This window comes from Rhamphochromis longiceps, linkage group LG2 (genome assembly GCF_057381845.1).
Source record: "Rhamphochromis longiceps isolate RC_006_pf linkage group LG2, R_longiceps_female_GT1.1, whole genome shotgun sequence".
Taxonomy (NCBI): domain Eukaryota; kingdom Metazoa; phylum Chordata; class Actinopteri; order Cichliformes; family Cichlidae; genus Rhamphochromis; species Rhamphochromis longiceps.
Window position 1 is genome coordinate 7,255,220 of NC_140558.1, and position 18,303 is coordinate 7,273,522.

Consider the following 18,303-nt stretch of genomic DNA (forward strand, 5'->3'; position numbering starts at 1 on the left):
TAAAATAAACAAAGAACAAAAAAACAAAACAGAAAAAACCCAATGTCTATAGCTATAGTAGATAGCGGAAAAACAGCCACTTTTCTTTCACTTAATTGTTTAAGTGATAGTTAATTACTTTGGTGTCGTATATATGGTAACAGGGTTGGGGAAAGAAGTCTGTCTCAACTGGAAAAGCTATAAATCTTGTGAAAATATAGTTAAAAGATCAAAATCTACACACTTAGTGGGCCAGATTAGAGTCTTTAATAGGCCATTTATGTCCCCCGGGCCTTGTGTTTGACACTTGTCCTCTAGAACGTCACCTGCTGGGTTCTGGACTAACATTTTGAACTCTCAGTGTTAGCTTTTTGTCCATAAAAAGGAACCACATTTGAAGACAGGGAGATTTAGCAAGGTGCATCCAGAAACTGTATGTTTTCATCCAGAGTCACTGGGTTCAATGGTAAGACACACACTTGCTAATTATTGCCAAATGACAAAGTCATGATGATGCATGTACCCGCTGTGGTGTGACCCATCGAGTTTTCAAGTCCCTGATATGAAGCCACATGTTCATTCCCTAACGTTTTTCCAGCGAGTAAGCCTAAAAAGTGTTTTGTAAAGTGTTTGATTAGGTAAAAGAACAACAAGTCAGACAACAACAAGGCCATTTTTTCATAGAGTTCAAACAGAATCCTTTTAGCAGCCTTTCACCTGCCGTCGGCCGTTAAAACAGCTCAGGTTTAAGGCACTTCTGCCTTGAATTCAATTTTAAAACCTAAATCTAAATCCATCGTTCATAATAATAATATTTTTAAAAGACTTTTGCTCACAAAAATGCACCAACAGCAGATGGTCAGGTTCTGTTCAGTAACTCAAATTAGCAGAGAGTTACCAGGTACAGCTTCCTATCCTTGGAGGACAAACTTTTACCTGTAACATAAGCATGTTATTTTTTAAAGTCATTATTATTATTAAGTTTTCTATACTCCTTTTCAGTGTATTGGCATTGACCACGTGCTTTTTATTGCTGTAAAGTTTGGCTGTGGGAATTGACTCGCTCTCCAGTGCCTATTTCAAGAACTGCAATTTTTGGTTTCAGCTCTCAGCTTGTTTCGCTTCAGGATTCACTTTGGAGTGGGTGATTTCCTACAGTCGTTGAACGCAGCATTAGTTCAACCAACTTGTTGCTCATTCAGAGAAACGCCGCCTATTCCTCCTCCTTCTGCTCTTCTAAGCTCAATCCCTGCAGCTCTCTCGCTCTCACTCCTGACGGGTAACTGGAGCGTGAACATGGCTGCTAACCGGGTGATCATTTACGGTGGGAGAGGCGCTCTGGGCTCAAAGTGTGTCGAGTATTTCAAATCTAAAGGATGGGTGAGTGGTGACAGCTAACGCTAGCATGCTAGCACTGATAAACGGTGAGCTAACTATATTTCTCTTTCTCTGTGCACTAAATAGTGGGTCGCCAGCATCGACATGGTTGCAAATGAAGAGGCTAATGAAAACGTGATCGTGAAGATGACGGAGTCTTTCACCGAGCAAGCAGGACAGGTGCTCTGCAGATCTTTCTGACTCATCAGTGCAAAAACTGAAGCGTTAACAGACAGGAGTAGGGCTGTTACTGCGACAGCTAAAGTCAGACTTTTCATATGACTTTGGTATAACTCTAATGACATTTGTTTGTTGTTTTTTAAATTTATTATTGTTATTTTTATTATTATTACAACTATTTGCATTGTTCAGTAATAGTAGAGTTGCTAAAATGTGTGTAAGCTAATGCTGCGTTCAGGTCAACTGAGAAAGTGGGGATTTCGGTTTTTGTAGTAGAGAGGTTATGATAGAGTCAGATTACTGTGATGATTTTTTTTTTCTTATTTGTTTAGGCAGCATTAATGGTTATCTAAACTGTACTTCTTTTTGTTGAACCCCTTAGTAGCTTTTATAGTTCAAATCTGTTCATTGAGAGCGTCTAAGGGTAGAGAGGTATAAAAACCCAAGGTAGGTAAAACTATTAAAGCTGATCTGAGCGGTCTTATTTGACACACAGAAATATATTTATCATTTGATGCATCTCTTTTTGCCCATTTTATGTGACCTTGATAAAAATCGGTAGCATCCTTTCTCTCTGTATAATTGCTTTTGGTAAGATATTTTTTGCACTTTATAAAATGAAAAGTGTGTTTTTAGAAATCTAACAGTACACTGACTGAGTGAGGATAATTTCTACAGCTATCCTCCTTTGTTTGTTTACCAGAACAAACACTCTCCAGCTGCTGCTTAGTTGACATTTAAATGCCATTCAGCTCGTGCGTCTGCCCAGTGGCTTTATGTCATTGTGTTAGCAGTTAGCTCTCATTTTGTGCAGGTGACGGCAGATGTGGCCCAGTTGCTAGGGGAACAGAAAGTGGATGCCATCTTGTGCACGGCGGGAGGATGGGCGGGAGGAAACTGTAGTTCCAAAGGTCAGAGTTCAACCTTTTTTTTTTATTATTATTATTTGTTTTGGTGTTAATAATCAGCCAGCTTTCCTGCAGTCTCCCATGCATAATTGTGAACTTGAAAACAATTTGCTTTGTAATTAAATAAAGTCTAAGGGATATTTGTGATTAGACTTTTTCTTGAATCTCATTTACTTAGAAGTGTTTAAATCTTGTTCTGCGGGGCCAAAAGCTTGCCAGATTTTTGTTCTGCCAGTTAGCTTTTTGGTATTTATTCCATAGCTGTACCTGGCAGCAAAGGGAAAGCAGCAGTTCTCTTGAAGTGCCAGAATTGATGTGCACTGTGCAGCTAATAAGAATTTTGTGGTTGCCGCAAATTCAGCCATTTCAAACATTTGGAGGATAAGGCACTCGCTTTCTGGCAAAGATGAAAAGGCTGGCATTATTGAAGCTACTCAAAACAGCTGGTCTACCCGGCTCAGATTAACAACTTAGTGTATTAAATCTTTACAAATACCAGTGTTTATAAACAGCAATTCGCCATTTAATAGATGAGTTACGTGCCAGCAATGATTTTTGGCAATGAAGGGTTATCAGGCAGTCTGGTAAGACTTCAGGACGTTTCTGGTCCAAGTCAAGAAATAATCTGACACAGTAATCCTGTAAAAATGGTAATTTGATCTTTTTTAATCAAGTTTTTGTACAGATCAAACAAACCTTTTAGAGGTACTCGTAGCTTTCGGCACTGCTTTGAAGAGCCAGTCTAAGATGTTGTTCTCTGTATTCTCCTACAGACTTTTACAAAAATAGTGATTTGATGTGGAAACAGAGCGTGTGGACCTCAACCATCTCCAGCCACCTTGCTGCCTTGCACCTAAAAACAGGTGGACTGCTGACTCTGGCTGGAGCTAAAGCAGCCCAGTCAGGCACTGGAGGTGAGGCACACAGTTTTTGTTGCGTGTTTACTGTTCTCATCATAGCGAACTGATGGCCCGCTCCTCAGGGTTACAGACTTTGACCAGGGTAATTGACACACTGATCAGAGGCGCACCTGCTCACAGCAGTGTGTGCGATTGGGGGCGAAATGTGTCGATAACATTGATCCAAGAAGCAAGACAGAATCGCTGATGAGCTCTGCGGCAGCAGTGGTGCTCACTGGTTAGTGAGTCTGTTTCACAAACAAAAAGTAATTGGTTTGATTGCCAAAACAGCATGTTTGTCTACTATAAACCTTCCCCTGTATTGTTGAGCAATCGACTCAACCGTGACCTGCTTAATCGTTTTAAGATATCTGGGGCAAGAGTGAATAAATAAAAAAATTAGGTTAATGAAAATAGATAAATTAGACCAAAAGTAAATTTAAATTTAATTTTTTCTTAAAACAAAAAAAAAAAAGGGAAATGGGTGTAGCGATTTATTGAAATGTGCAAATTTGGATTAATCGCTCCATACAACATGTTTTCACTGCAGTTTTTTTTGTAATCTGGCAAACCTTGGCTGTTTCTCGCCATTTGCCTTCCTTCACGAATAATATCTTCTTGACATCCAGCCTTCTACTGAAACAATTTCTCATGAGGCTTCAGTGAGGAGTAGATGGATTCATTGAAGGGCTAGATGCATTCTTCAGTTCCTGTGTCAGGTTTTTCAGGGATTTTTTTTTTCCTGCTTCTTAACGATATGACTGTCAGACCCTGTTCAGATGCTGTAGGTAGTATTTAAGATGTACCACTCCTGTGTTTTGGTTAATAGTTCTTCAGCATTCATCTTGTTGGTGCAAAATCACATTTTATATCTGTGAAACTGTGATATCTTTGGCTTTGTTTTTGTATATTAAATTAATGAAATTAGAACAAATTAAGTTTGTTTTTTGCGACAGGGTGTTAGGAACAAAGTGTCTAAAATTAACGATTTTATGCCTAAGTGTTTATTTACATACTAGAACAGGCCGTCCATGGGGTTGTTTAATACTCAGCCACTTAAACAACCAATTAAGACAGAGTCCAAAGAAATCACTTTATTCAACTTAATTAATTAAAGTCTACATCTATGATTAATTGGTATAGTCAAATACTTTGTTAGTTGCAGCCTTGTTACCATGTGATACTGGTCCAGCTCTTCAGCTCATGTAGTGTCCATAAAGGCTTAAATCCAGGGCCATGTGATTTGTAAAAACCCCTCCTGTGACCAAGCTGGCCATGTGATGGGCTATGATCCAATTCTACAGCTACACAAAGCCCTGGCTCAGCAGCCCACACAGAGCCGAAGAGCTCATTGGCTGCCGGCTTAGGAAGACAGTGACTCAGCAGTTGTTGGTCCTCACACAATGTCCCCATGCAGTGTTCTAACTTATCAGACTAAAGCATTTTAGTTGTTCTCTGTAGTGCAAGCACTTAGGTAGAGCTCTGCATAGTAAACATGTGGGGAAAAAAATCTTCAAATTCTAAATAAACACAAGGCAATAACCAGTACCAAATGTTAAGAAATGTAACAAACTGGTTTAAGAGGCACCTACACTCATCCCTTTTTTTTTTTTTGAGTGCTTTGATCAAACAAGATGAGTGGAGAGTTAATAAGCCAAATCCAGATCATCTATGAAGAGGAAACAGGAAAGGATATTAGGATGAGTAATTGTACTGACTTTGACTTTGTTGTTGTTCATCAAAGTTTAATGGATGAAAAGGCTGTTAAATGCTGCAGGTGTGTGAGCTAACAGACCAAATGAAGGGAATCGTTTAATACACTGAAAATGTACGTTGATTTTGGGTTGGCCAAATGTTTAAAGTAGTTAAAAGTTTTTGTCATACTCGTTGTCTTTCAGAGGGATTTACGATGCAGCAGATTTTACAAACCCAGGCTTTCTTTGTGTTTGCTGTCTTGACAAAACCTAAAACCCAGTCAGAGATAACGGGCATGACCCTCATAACAGGGACCACAAAAAAATATGCATTTTCTGCATCATCTACATGAAAATTCCCTTTTTGTACATTTCCAGTTTGTGTAGTTACAGAAATGCATTCTGTAACTTTACTTTAGAGCTTCATTTTGGTGGTGTTAGTAAGGTCCAACATGTGTAAAGTGTTTTCCTTCAGTAAAGAATATATACTGCATTTGGGGCAAGTTGTGAAAAGAAACTAAAAATGTGGCACTTTCGGCCAATTTCAACCCAAAACTTGGTAAAAAAAAAAACCTGCTCACGACTTGGTTCTGTGTTCAGCGTAAGTTACCAAAGTTGGGTTTAGGCTCAACATACCCCAGTAGCACATCAATCTTGTTTCTTAGCTTCTTTCTCTGAGGAGCAAACCCAATTTACTAGAAATCTGAAAGAAAAAACAAAAAGCCAGCAGGTGAAGAAAAGGTTGGAAATTTTATGACTGCCCTTTTTGAGAATTTGACCCCACAGTTAAGCTTAAGAGCAGAGTTTGAACCCCAGACAGTTCAAAAGGAATGCAGAGCTCTTTGCTTGGCCTCGTGAAATTTTCATGGTTTGTGATTATCCTCCCAGATATGCAACTTGTAGCCTTTTAAATTCCTTGGAGAACTCCATTCTGGCCTCATTTAACATTCACTAGATGATAAGTCAGTAGTCAAAGCAGTCTCTCATACAGAACAGAGATGAAGACACTATGAAGAGACTTCCAGTGGATGCAGTGGTAATCCTAGAGTCAGTATATAACTGGAAAAACCTTAGTTGGCACCTATTGCATTTGTTTTTCTGCAACCAGTTGCAGCTGCTGTTAGATAGAATCACTAAATTATCAGCATGAGATTTGGAGTTTAATCATTTGGTAACTATTGAGTGTGTCTGTTACAAGACTAAATAATTAAGCTTAGTTATTGAAGAATAAAGCAGATGAGAGAGGTGATCAGCATGATGGCGCAGCGGTTATCAAACGTCTAATGCAAACTATAACAACTCAAAATTGCAAATTCGCAACATGTTTTGGAACTATTATATTGCAGATAATAATGTGAGTCTGCATAGTGTAAATTCTATTTTTTCCCTTCTTTCCAAAATGTTTTCAGGTGAATGTATATGTATTCATGCAACAGAGCCAGAAATCAGATTTTTGTTTTTTAATGATGGGCTGAACATGTCTGGTTGTCTAAATTCGCATTCTAATCTGGTCAGTATACAGTGAGTGGATGCATTTGCAAGACTGGTATTCCTTACTAGTGTTTGCTCTTGCAGGAAAAACAAAAGCTTGAGAGCAAAGTCATGCCACCACCCCTCGTTTCTATTGGTTGGGGATTTATAAGCCTCTCATAAGATCATTTAGGGGGAAGAGACGCTTACTGTTTCCAGATGCTGAAGAGTCAGAAAATTCGTTCTCCCAGGCTGGGCTCATGTACAGATTCAGTATGCAAGTAAGCAGACTGTCAAGCCTTAAGTCGATATTAACATTTACAAACCATGTAAAAGACAGGGAAGCATTTGAAAGTCTCAAGATGTTCCTCACATAGATTCACAGACGTCTGGTCTGTCCACCTGACCCCTCTCAACAAATCAGTACCGTCCACTTTCTGTGTAACGATTATATTGTGTTGTGCGTTGCCTTTTGCAAGCTGAATTTTCTCCAGGATACTAAAATAATAATGTTTCCACTGCAACCCCCAGGCATGATAGGATATGGCATGGCCAAAGCAGCCGTCCACCAGCTGTGTCAGAGTCTCGCAGCAAAAAACAGTGGGATGCCTGCCGACACTGCTGCTGTCGCTATACTACCGTGAGTACTGAAATAAAACACAATCAAGGTGTACAAAAGCAGCTCTAGCATGTGCTGTCCTTAAAGGAACAATCAACAAAAAGTCTTCTCTGCTAGATTAAAACTAGAAAAGTCTATTGCTCTCTTCTCACCCTCAGATTAGATTAGTTGTATTTACAGCAGATACAACTGGAAAGCCAGACTTACAGGAAACAAAGTTATCAGTATTGAATAATTAAAAGCAGTCCTTACCAACTTTCATCCCCAGTCTGTTTTTCAAAGATTTTAAAACTTAGTCGAGATGATCCTGAGCACACTTTATGTGTAAAATCTCTGGTTTATCCCTGCTAGCAAAAAGCAACAAACTGAAGCTAATAGAATTTAATAGCTTTATATGGCCTAGCATGATTTTATTAACCTTTTAAAATAAGAAGCTACAATAGTTTTTAATATATTTTTAAGCTTTTTTGACTGTACAATTCACACAAATGTGTTTTCCTCAAAACACAAGTTGCTCTTTTTATTATGAGAAAACAAGTGGCTTTAATTATATTATACAGTTACTGTTCATTACTGTGTGTAGTGAGTTTGTAATTAGAATTTAAATGGAAATGAAAAGGGAAACGTGGCTCCCTGGGTTTTACTCAGAAATAAATCTTACACTTGCATGTCTTACATGTCTTCTTTTTCCACACTGGGTTTTACCAAGGAATTGTCTGCAGGTGCCTCTGCACTCCTGTTCGTCCTGCTGACATGGACTAACCTTTCAGATCCCACCTGAATTGTTTTTATGGGGTAAAAATAGTTGATTTTATGGTAACACAGAAACCCCTAGATTTCCTGTATTAGCAAAAGCATGTACTGTATGTTATGACAAAAAAGATTTCCTTGGATAGTGTGCTGGTGTTCCGCTTGCAGGGTAATACTGTATATTGCTTCTTCTAGTGTGTTTTTAATATTTTTAGGGAACAGATTTGTCTCTAATCCATATCCAGCAGCAGACTTTTATTAATAAAACAGGACTGACAAACCGGTAGGATGAATTCAAGTCATTTTTTTGTGCTACAGACGCAGGTTTAAAAATGTGTTCTGTATTCACCATAACATAAAAGTCATGTATAGAGCTGCTTTAAATACACCAGCATGGCAAGCAGTCGGTGAAAGGACTGAAGATGAAAGCTATAAAATTAGCTGTGCCACGTATTCTTTGTTATGTTGGATAAATAAGTACGAGGTGAGGATAAGATGCAGGAATAAAAGATGAATAAGGGTGCCCGTTCCACGCGGTGGATCTGCACATGAATGCTTTAGATGAATGACACACAGCTGTATTTGCATCATTGCGCTCTCTCTTTAGTTATTGGATATAAAAGCAGCTTTTGCACTGTCATCATGAGAAGAAAGAAATGTCTTGTTAGGGGGTGTATCCACCCCTCGCGCTCTGTTTGGCTGCATTTTCCTCCAGTATGGGGCCAGGCTGCCTCTCCAGCATTCTGTCACATCTGTTTAACATTAGCCCCATGACTTGCATTTCTGCTGCATGCAGGTCTCTGATGCTGTGGCACCACCATATAGTAACCCGAACATTTCTGCAAAGCACAGTATAGAATAAAAATGTTGTTTACCCATTGTATGGCTTTTGCAGGAATACACAGTCTGACAATACAGGATTGCCCTGGCAGATGATAACACGCCCAATGCAAATGTCCTCACTCAAGCACATAAACTGCAAGCCTTATTGTCTGAGCGATGGCTGTTTCAAGTTTAAAATAAGCCTCCTGTGCCTTTTGCCATAATTCCTAAACATTTTTTTTCTTTAAGCTGAATGTTGATGTCTAACTTATACGGAATAATCGATTTTCCTGTAAAATGCAGTTTTAGTATGCTTATAAAATGACTTCAACCCCTCAGAAACTGCATGTGATATATAGTATGTGTGGAGATGCTGCAGTCTGCACACTCTGCTTCCTCTGTGCTGCTCAGACGCAGCTACTCACCCTGATTGTCATCTGGCTTCATTTGGCAGCGTTACCTTGGATACGCCGATGAACAGGAAGTTCATGCCTAAAGCAGATTTCAGTACCTGGACACCGCTGGAGTATATTGCAGAGTGAGTGCCAAAGCAGTCTTTTTCTCTTCTTTGTTTTTATTTAGATTGGGGGTGTGTGTATATGTTTTTATCAATTTTCAAATGGTGAAATGTTCAAGATGTTCAGTTTTATAGGAGCCCTATTATGCAAAATTCCAACTGCACTCTATTAGGGCATTCACATTTTAAATTAATATACTTCTTAAATGCTTTGATATCGTTCAACTGCTGTACAGCTCCTCTGCGTGTTTCTGTTCACAACGGCCCCCCTGCTGACTCTCAATTGTTCACACTGTTATTAAGATGGTGTGGGCAAAGAAACAGAATTTCTTTCTGATTGTTCAGCATTGGACTAAGAAGCTCTTTGATTCTCAGGGACTGACACCGTAATCGTCACATTTACCTTTGATGCTTGGGATCACAGAAACACTTCCAGCTATCAAACTACGTTACATTAAAGTGACTGGAAATACCTGAGGATGTCTAATTATGCACAAGAATGAGGAGGCATGAACACAGAATACAAAGTGTTTTGCAAGTAGCTGCTTAAAAAATCTGTTAGGACAGATTTGTTTTGTTTATATGTATATTATGTATTCTGACATCTTCATGAACTGGAATTGGTTTCTTTTGAGGATCTGAAGGTTTGGCTGCATATGAATATCATTAACCCAAAAAGAAATAAAATTTAAAATATAGAATTGCACCACAAGATGGCAAAATAGACTTCTTCTGGGGGGTTTTAAACAGCAATGAGACAATTAAACTTCTATTAACAAATAGAACTTTGAGCTACATGAGCCACTCTGCCTTTACTTAAAGCTTTGATAAATTTGTTAATTTCTTTTAATCCTTGGTGTACAACTGAATGAATGCTTTGGCTTTGGCTTTGGCTGCGTTTATGTCTGTGTCGGCCAGTGAAGATTAGATGGGATTTGATCCACTTTGATAATCCCGTAGGAAACAGATGAGGGTCTGGAGACAGAAATAGAAACAGTCTATGTGACCCGAAATTAATGAAGGTGGCGGTTAGTTTGTTTTAGCACCTATTGTTATTCTGTGCTTACCTTTCTGGCCACTGTTCATCTATTAAACCAAACTGATTTCCAGTATAAGCTATTTTTACTTAGATTTTATGTTACTGTTTTAAGTTAACAGACTAGCTCACATGGTATTTGAAGGCATCTTTGGTGTTGAGTTACCGGTTTATTTAACTAAAAAAAAACCCACAAATTTAGGTATGCTGATCAGTTATTTGGCGTGTAACGGGGGATAAACGGAAAGAGTTGTAAATGTATGCAAAGAATAAGGTTACAACTACAGACAGTATATTAAAGAAAAATATAGCTTTGACATCGACCACTGATCAGCAATATCCTGTAATGAAGCTCTAAGCTGACTGTTTTCAACATAAGATGCACATGTATTGAGCGAGTGGCAGATCTGAGTGAGAAACTAACTCTGTGACCATTGCGTTGTATTTAACTGCAGTTAACAGTAGGGCTGCCACGATTAGTCGACTAGTCACGATTACGTCGACTATCAAAATAATCGTTTGTGGCAGCCCTAGTTAACAGTACCATTTTAGGCTGTGAATTTGCAGTCATAGAGCAGGATGTCGCCCAGGGAATAAAACCAGCCCACCAGAGGGAAAGCAAAAGAGAACTGACGCTGCCAGCATCTTATAAAACAATCAGGGGAATATGATTGAGGTGTGGCTCATCTTCCAGACACATCTGTGCCTCCTTGACTCCAACAAATAAACTGGAAAAAGCAAACACACTTACTAAGAACCAAAAGGTTCAGCACATTGTACATATATAATATATATAAGAATGAACATGAAAAGGTATTGAAGGTTTTATTCAACTACTCAAAAAGTTCTTCCTCCTTTCTTTTTTTCCCCTCCTCAGAATGTTCTTCAGCTGGGCCACCGGGGTGAACCGACCATCTTCAGGAAGCCTCATGGAGCTGGTGACCTCCGGAGGCGAAACCCAGGCTGTTGCTGCTCAGTAGAGGACAGAGCAGGTGGGGGGTGGGGGTTAGTAGGGAGGAAGCGATAAAGATGGATGGAAACGGATACAGAGGCTTGAGGAGAGAAGGGTGAGAGATAGATGGAAGGAGTGATGAGGTGTAGAGGTGAAGAACAGAGCTGGAGACAGAGAGGAGCTAAATAAAATGGGTAGGTGGAGCAGAGATGACCAGATGGGTTTGTTTTGGAGGAGGGGGGCTTTCTTTGCAAATACAGCCTCACAGCGCCATCTAGCTGTCAATCATTGTAACTATCTGACTGTAACAGCCAATCCAACTTTGTTCAATCTCTAGTAACTGAAATATTCTTCACGGATGGACCATCAAGGCTTACCTAGCATATTTGATTTAATCTCACTGAACAGTGATGTGAAATTGTGGTAACTGAACATTCAGAGTAAACAGTGTTATAAATATTTTAGGCTTATTTCATCGGATGCAAACAAGAGGTAATAAAATATACTAATGTAGCTTTAAACTCAAACTAAAGTGATGTCCTTCCATTTCATTGTCATAACATTTTTAATACGGGTAATTGCTGAAAATTAATGAGCAGTGGCTTATCTACCCTGTGGTTTTTTGTTTTTTACCACATTTTAAAGTTCATTCTTCTGAAAAGCACATTGGAAACTTCATAATCACCTACATTAGCCATAGCAGTTCCCTCTAAAATGTAACATGTGACAGTGACCCGTGAAATGTGTGAGCTCCGTAGACCTTTTTAGTTTCCACTGTTTAGGTCCTCTACCACTGCGGAAACTCAGTCAAAGAAAGCCGCTGTCTTCTCTCAAACGGACAATAACGCTTTAAAGTGGAGTGGCCTTATTTGTTTTTTGTATGTAGCTATCAAGTCAAAGTGTCCTTGCCGTCTGCAGTATGAAAAAGGTGCTCTGTTCCTGTTGTGGGTTTTCTGAGTCATGTGTTGTAACTGTCAATATTCACATTAAATCAATCCAAAAAAAATTGTCATCCTGTTTGAAAACAGCAGTTGAAGTTTAAGATGCTTTGGTGTTTGTAAAATTATATTTGTTTTTTTTTTTTTAAATCTAGTGAGACACAAATAATAAAGCTCATGTTGCAATAATTACAGTTGATACTGTATTTTCAGATGTGAGGCCCACTCGAGTAGTTTCACAGTAGTTTCTCTGGTTCTTTGTCTTATCAGTTACAGATATATAGACTTTCACATCCTGCCCTAAAGTCATATGTGAGTGTAACGTGTTTGGCAGAAAAGAGACAAGTTAGAGTAAAAAATTAATTTACTTGATTTCTTTCCTTCAAGTAGCTGTGGATTATTTTTTAAGTGACATTTGGTAAGATAAGGTAAGCTATACACCACTCTTCACAGATCTGGGGAAACTCATTAGTGGTAAAAGTCTAAAATAAATTGTTTGGCTTTTAATTAGTGGGGAACTTCTTAAAAAAAAAGAAAAGAAGATAATAGAGTTATTGGTGTCCCTCAAACCAGTGGCACTCATGTATGGGGAATAATTGTAGCAAAGAAAATTAAAAACAATGCCCAAAAACCTTCCACTAAATGAATCTATGCAAGGCTTTCGTGGTAGGTTTAGAAAAGTACCAAAAAGCCTTTATTTTAGCGAGTGAGCATGTATCGGGCCTTCTTAGAAGTGTGCAAACACAGTGGTGAACAAACGTATTGAAATGTAACAAAAACAAAACACAAATATTGTAGAAATCTGCCAAAAACTTGTTTAAAACTAACAGTTATATTAATATGTATTATGTCATAAACCACAAACTTTATTCATTTCAAATTTGAGCCAGCATACTGAACTTCTCTGAGAAGTCAAAAATTAATCAAGGTTAACATTCAACCACTAAAATTTATTTTTCTTTTCAGGAAGTAAGAAAATAACTGCAATTTTTGCCTTTTTAGAAAAGTAAATTCATTGATTCAATTCAATTTTATTTATACGGTGCCAAATCACAACAACAGTCGCCTCAAGGCGCTTGTGATAATGATTGATAACACCAATTATATTTTAGCATGAAAAAGTGTGATTTCCATTAAAGAGCTGTTGCGTATTGGTGGAGTAACAATTACAGAAGCAGAAAAACTGACTTTATTGCCAGTGCTTTTAAGTTAGAGCAACTGTGTCATAAACATTACACTGGGACATGTGGTCTAATAAATTTGCACTGTACCAACTTCCAAGGTGGATTCCTTCTTATTATTATTCATATACATATTAAAAGCAGGATTATAAGTCCTTCACTACCCTGTTCACTAAAATTCTAAGGCAGAAATCAAATCTCATGGTTATATGAGGACAATTCTTGCTCTCCTTTTACATGCAGGACTCTTGTCTTCAAATAAATAAGTGAACATAAAATTGATCAATGTATAAAGTCTGATCAAGTCTTTAGTGTCAGGATCAATTCGCAGTTTTAGATTTCTCATTTGTCATTTGAATTATGAATTATTTGCCACAGAGATGCCCACTAGATGGTGCTGTTAAATAAAGAGTCCCACTGCTTTACTGCCACTCTTGTGTTTTTCAGTGGAAGTCATATTAATCAAACGGATGAGTTAACACCCAGAGCTGAATATGCAGTGCCATGCATACACAGTATAAAAATAACTTACAGAAGGACCCTTTAGCATTCACTCTCCTGCGCACAACTGATTTCTGAGCATCCAGGCCTTTCACCTTGGCAAATGCAAATCTCTACAACAGTGACATCTGGGAAGGCATCAATTTAAAACTTGGATTATGGCAAATAGATTATTTTACAGCCCCATTCCTCTTAGCGCAAAATGTTGTTGTTCAACCAACCCATATATTCACCCTCAGCGTGGACCAGACCAGAATGCACATAAATAGACTATGGGGCAGCTGCTGGGCCTTAGTCTTAAACTCTACTATTTCTCCCGGATGGCCACAGTTCCAGGGGACTATATGGCTGTTGACAAGCACGCTGCAATAAATCACCATGCTGAGGATTAATAGGAAAGAGCAAAGCGCCCCAGCTCACTGTAGCTGATATGTATTTATTCTAGGTGGCGTAGCAATTCATCTCACTGTGCACGGTGTGTGTCCGTGCGTGTGTGTGAGTGTTTGTGCGAGGGGCCCAAGGCGAATTCAACACGTCTATGCATACATTACCTCCCATGATGCCAGTACTATAGAGTGATTGCCCATGGGGATCGAGTCAATGTTTATCACAGAAAGCGTTTCAGCTGATCAAAGATTACCGCTGAGACAGAGCATGTTGTTCCTGTTTCAGCTGGGGCAGATAAGTTGTCACCCAGCGCTACAGGTGCTATTGTTTTGCGCAGTGTAAACCTCTGAGAAGCAAATTATTTGTATGTCACAGGTGCCGCGGTGCTCTAAAGCGAATTTATCCGCGGTGCTCTTCCTCTAAGCTGCGGCGGCACGCTTTTCACATCCCATCTGATAGCGCGTGTAAATGTAGGTTGACCAATGTGATTTAAGAAAGGTCTTGTTCACATAAACAGCAAACAAATTCTAATAAGGTCAGCACGACCATACAGTGGAATGGGGCAAAGCAACGTAGTGAAATGGAAATATGCATCTTCCATCACTTTTTACTATCAGTATACAACAATTCAACTGACAGGTGAAGTAAATAATGTGCCATTACAATCCAGTGTTGCACTGGCAAATCTTTGATCCTCACATTCATGTGGGTGATACTTTGAACTATTGTTGGGAACCCAGCACACCCCTTCATGGCAACAACGCTCTCCAACAGCAGCAACCTCTCCCAGCAGGCTAAAAGCTGCTCAAGAAAACAGAGAGCCCAAGGCATTGATCCAGTTTCCAAACTCCTCAGAGCCCAGTCAGACTGAGCGTCCCTGAACACCCCTAATCTGCAGCACGCGAGGGACCTACATGACATTAGGAAGATGGTTTCGATGTTGTAGAAGAATGCACTATATCATCATCTTCTTCTGTTGCTTCTGCTTTAGGGGTTGCCACGGCAGATCATCTGCCTCCATGTTACCCTGTCCCTCGCGACCTTATCTGTCAAGCCAACCCTCTTCGTATCATTCTTCACTACATCTATGAATCTTCTTTGTGGTCTTCTTTTCTTGCCGCCTGGCAGCTCAACATTCATCAGCCTTTGTCCCAACATAACCACTATCCCTCTGCACCCATCCAAACCATCCCAGCTTCACCTCTCTAGCTTTCTCTCCAAAACTCTAAACCTCAGCTGTTCTCTAATACACTAATTTCTAATCCTGTCCCTCCCAATCACTGCCAATTAAAATCTTAACATCTTCAGTTCAGCCTCCTGTCTTTTCTCTCCTGTCAGTGCCACAGTTTCGAAATCATACATCAAAGCTGGTCTCGCTACCATCTTATAAGCCTTCCTTTTCACTCTTGCCCGTATCCTTCTGTCGCAAATCAAGTTTTTAAACATCAATGGCAGTTATTCTGGGTTAATATAACTGTAGATATCATCTGGCAATAGGATCACACCAGCCTCAAACGTCCATCTTTGAACCCAACCTTCATTTTGACCTCAACTTTACACCTGCTAAGTTTTGTGACGGCATATGCATTATTGTGAAAATAATTCACTGACAAATGAAGTCCACAGACAGCCATAAAATCATCCGCCAAAGTACTCAAAGGAAGTATTTTTCCTCCTTAATTATGAATGTCTCTATTACCACTCACTGTCCACCGTGCTTAATGCTATACTTATGTGATATTAAAAGAGGGAGAGTTTCTGTTCACCGGGAGGAAACCAGGTGCAGTTTCTTGAGACCACAATGGCTGTAGTGTGTAGTATGGAAACTGAACACTGAAAAGCTTTAATTGCCATGACTAATATAGAACCGGTATTTGTAACATGAGCAGAGACAACCTGCGTATTTGAACGGATGAAGAAAAAAATCCAGAAACCAAACTACCAACTAAATGGTCAAAAAGAAATGTGTCGGCTGAAGAGTTTCCTAAAGTGTATTACAAAAACACTGACGTTTTAATGATCACAAACAAAAATCATGCTACGTAAGCAGAACGTGTGAAGCAAGCTTTGATATCAGGAAGTTTGGCGTGAAATGAAAGGAAAGTGGGCACAATTTGTCAAATCAGCGAGTGAAATTAGTGACTGAAGTGACATCTTCTGCTCTAATATGTATTTTTGGTTATGGTTATGTATTTTAATTACAAAGAGAAATATTCAGTTCATTTGGATTAGATAATTTTAACATAATGTTATGTCTGTGTCTCAAAATAAAGAAATAAATAAGCACTAATAATAAACATAAACATAGCATTGTGGATTTATTAGTACTACAAGAATTAAATACTTACTGGTTTCATTTGTAAAGTTTATTACTTTGTTCTATTATGTGATCCAAACAGGCACACAATTTATTACCAGTTAAAACACATAATTGTCAATAGTAGGCCGAATTTTTGAGTGTTTATATTTTCTGTGTGTGAATTAAAACTTGCGTCTCATTAAATCTAATGTAGAATCTTTTAATTCCAACAAAATGCCTCTAAAAAGTCTAAATGACTGCATGCTTTGATTCATTCAAACAGGGAATAATGGTTGTGTCTGTCTCATATGCGGCTGAATTCAGGTCCACATGCTGCATATGAAACCATATAATAGATTACAGTGCTCACAGAAAACCTGTGATAGCATTAGCGTTATTGACAGCGGATTGAGGCTTTCAAGCACTGGCTGTCTCGGTGATTCAATTCATTGTGTTGAAGCAGGGAGAAGAGCAGCGTCCAGTCCTGCTTAGATGAAACCCCTCGAGGTGAATTTCCTGATTAAAGCCCCTCACTACCCATCCCCCTCCCCCAAACCCCTGCAGTCGTGTGAGCCTATCTGAACGTTTTTGTGCCTGTGCAAGCGTGCACACCTACATGTGCTGTATGTGGGTTATATGCACATGTCTGCGTGTGTCTGTGGGTAGTGCATGTGACATAACATGTCTGCGTACGCAGTTTTTGGATACATGCCAAAGAATTGCACACGGTGTAGTGTGTGCACATGCGTGTTTGCATAGTGTATGCATGGATTTATAAGGCTAAATTCATGCATATTTGTCTTTATTGTCAACTTATTAGTGTATTTTTACATAAAAAGTGTTGCTTCTACTTTCTGTAAGGCACTAGGGCTTTTTTATGTGTTTGTGTGTTTACATGTCGCTGTACCATATGTGCCTGGGTTTGTGTGTTTTTATGTGCACTGGTTATATAAATGTGTATTTCTGTGTGTTTGCTTGTTGTAGAGGTTATGTCTGAGATGACGGGGCGCCATGTGGAAGCCATTGAGAGCTGGAGCGGCAGTGAACATGGAAGGTAAGGCCAGATGGTAGTGGTTAGTCCTTGGCTGCTCTGGGTAACCTGACCTGCAGGGGAGGACCCCTCTGCCTCACGAGGACCAGCCGCCACATGTGTTGCGTGAGAATAAGTCACCCAAAAACCAGGAAACCGCCTCGCAGCTTCCTGACTGCCTGTTCTCAGCAGTCCGGGGATGTTTTCTTTAACTGAGGATCTAAAACAACAAACTAGAAATGGGATCAGACAGAAACAGTTCAGAGACAGGATCAGGGAGGATCTAGAGGTCTGATGGCAATGTTATTAAGAGTCTGATTCATGTTTTTATCCTGTATACAGTATACCTGCATTAACCCATTATATGAGAGTCATCTTTAACAAAATACATGCAATTGTAAAGAGAACACTACAAAGTAGAACCACACCAAAATGTCTGTCTCGCAGGTTCTGGAAAGAAGTATCGTTTAGATGTATTTGTGCTACTACTGCTACATTTCACTGACAATGCAGTATTAATAATGACTAGCATAATAATATATCATATAGACATATATGATATATTCACATATATGTCACAATACATTTATATGGGTTTTTTTGTATGCTTGTTTTTATGTTGTTATTTCTTATTTATTTATTTGTTTGTTTTTCCCCCACATTTTCAACAAAGGTATTCATATACCGATCAGCCACATTATTACAACCACATGCCCACTGCTGAGTAGGTCTCTCTCGTCCACAGATCCGAGCCACCACAGTGG

At 39.1% G+C, this 18,303-nt stretch overlaps 1 protein-coding gene across 1 annotated transcript; it reads left to right on the plus strand.

Moving 5' to 3' along the window:
* Positions 1 to 1,154: 1,154 nt before the first annotated feature.
* qdpra (quinoid dihydropteridine reductase a) lies at positions 1,155 to 11,876 on the plus strand. The gene is made up of 7 exons (XM_085416232.1): positions 1,155 to 1,359; positions 1,444 to 1,536; positions 2,351 to 2,447; positions 3,218 to 3,358; positions 7,039 to 7,147; positions 9,153 to 9,236; positions 11,129 to 11,876. Exons 1-7 carry the CDS (start codon positions 1,276 to 1,278, stop codon positions 11,229 to 11,231), a joined length of 711 nt encoding a protein of 236 aa, XP_085272358.1. The 5' UTR covers positions 1,155 to 1,275; the 3' UTR covers positions 11,232 to 11,876.
* The last annotated feature ends 6,427 nt before the right edge of the window (positions 11,877 to 18,303 follow it).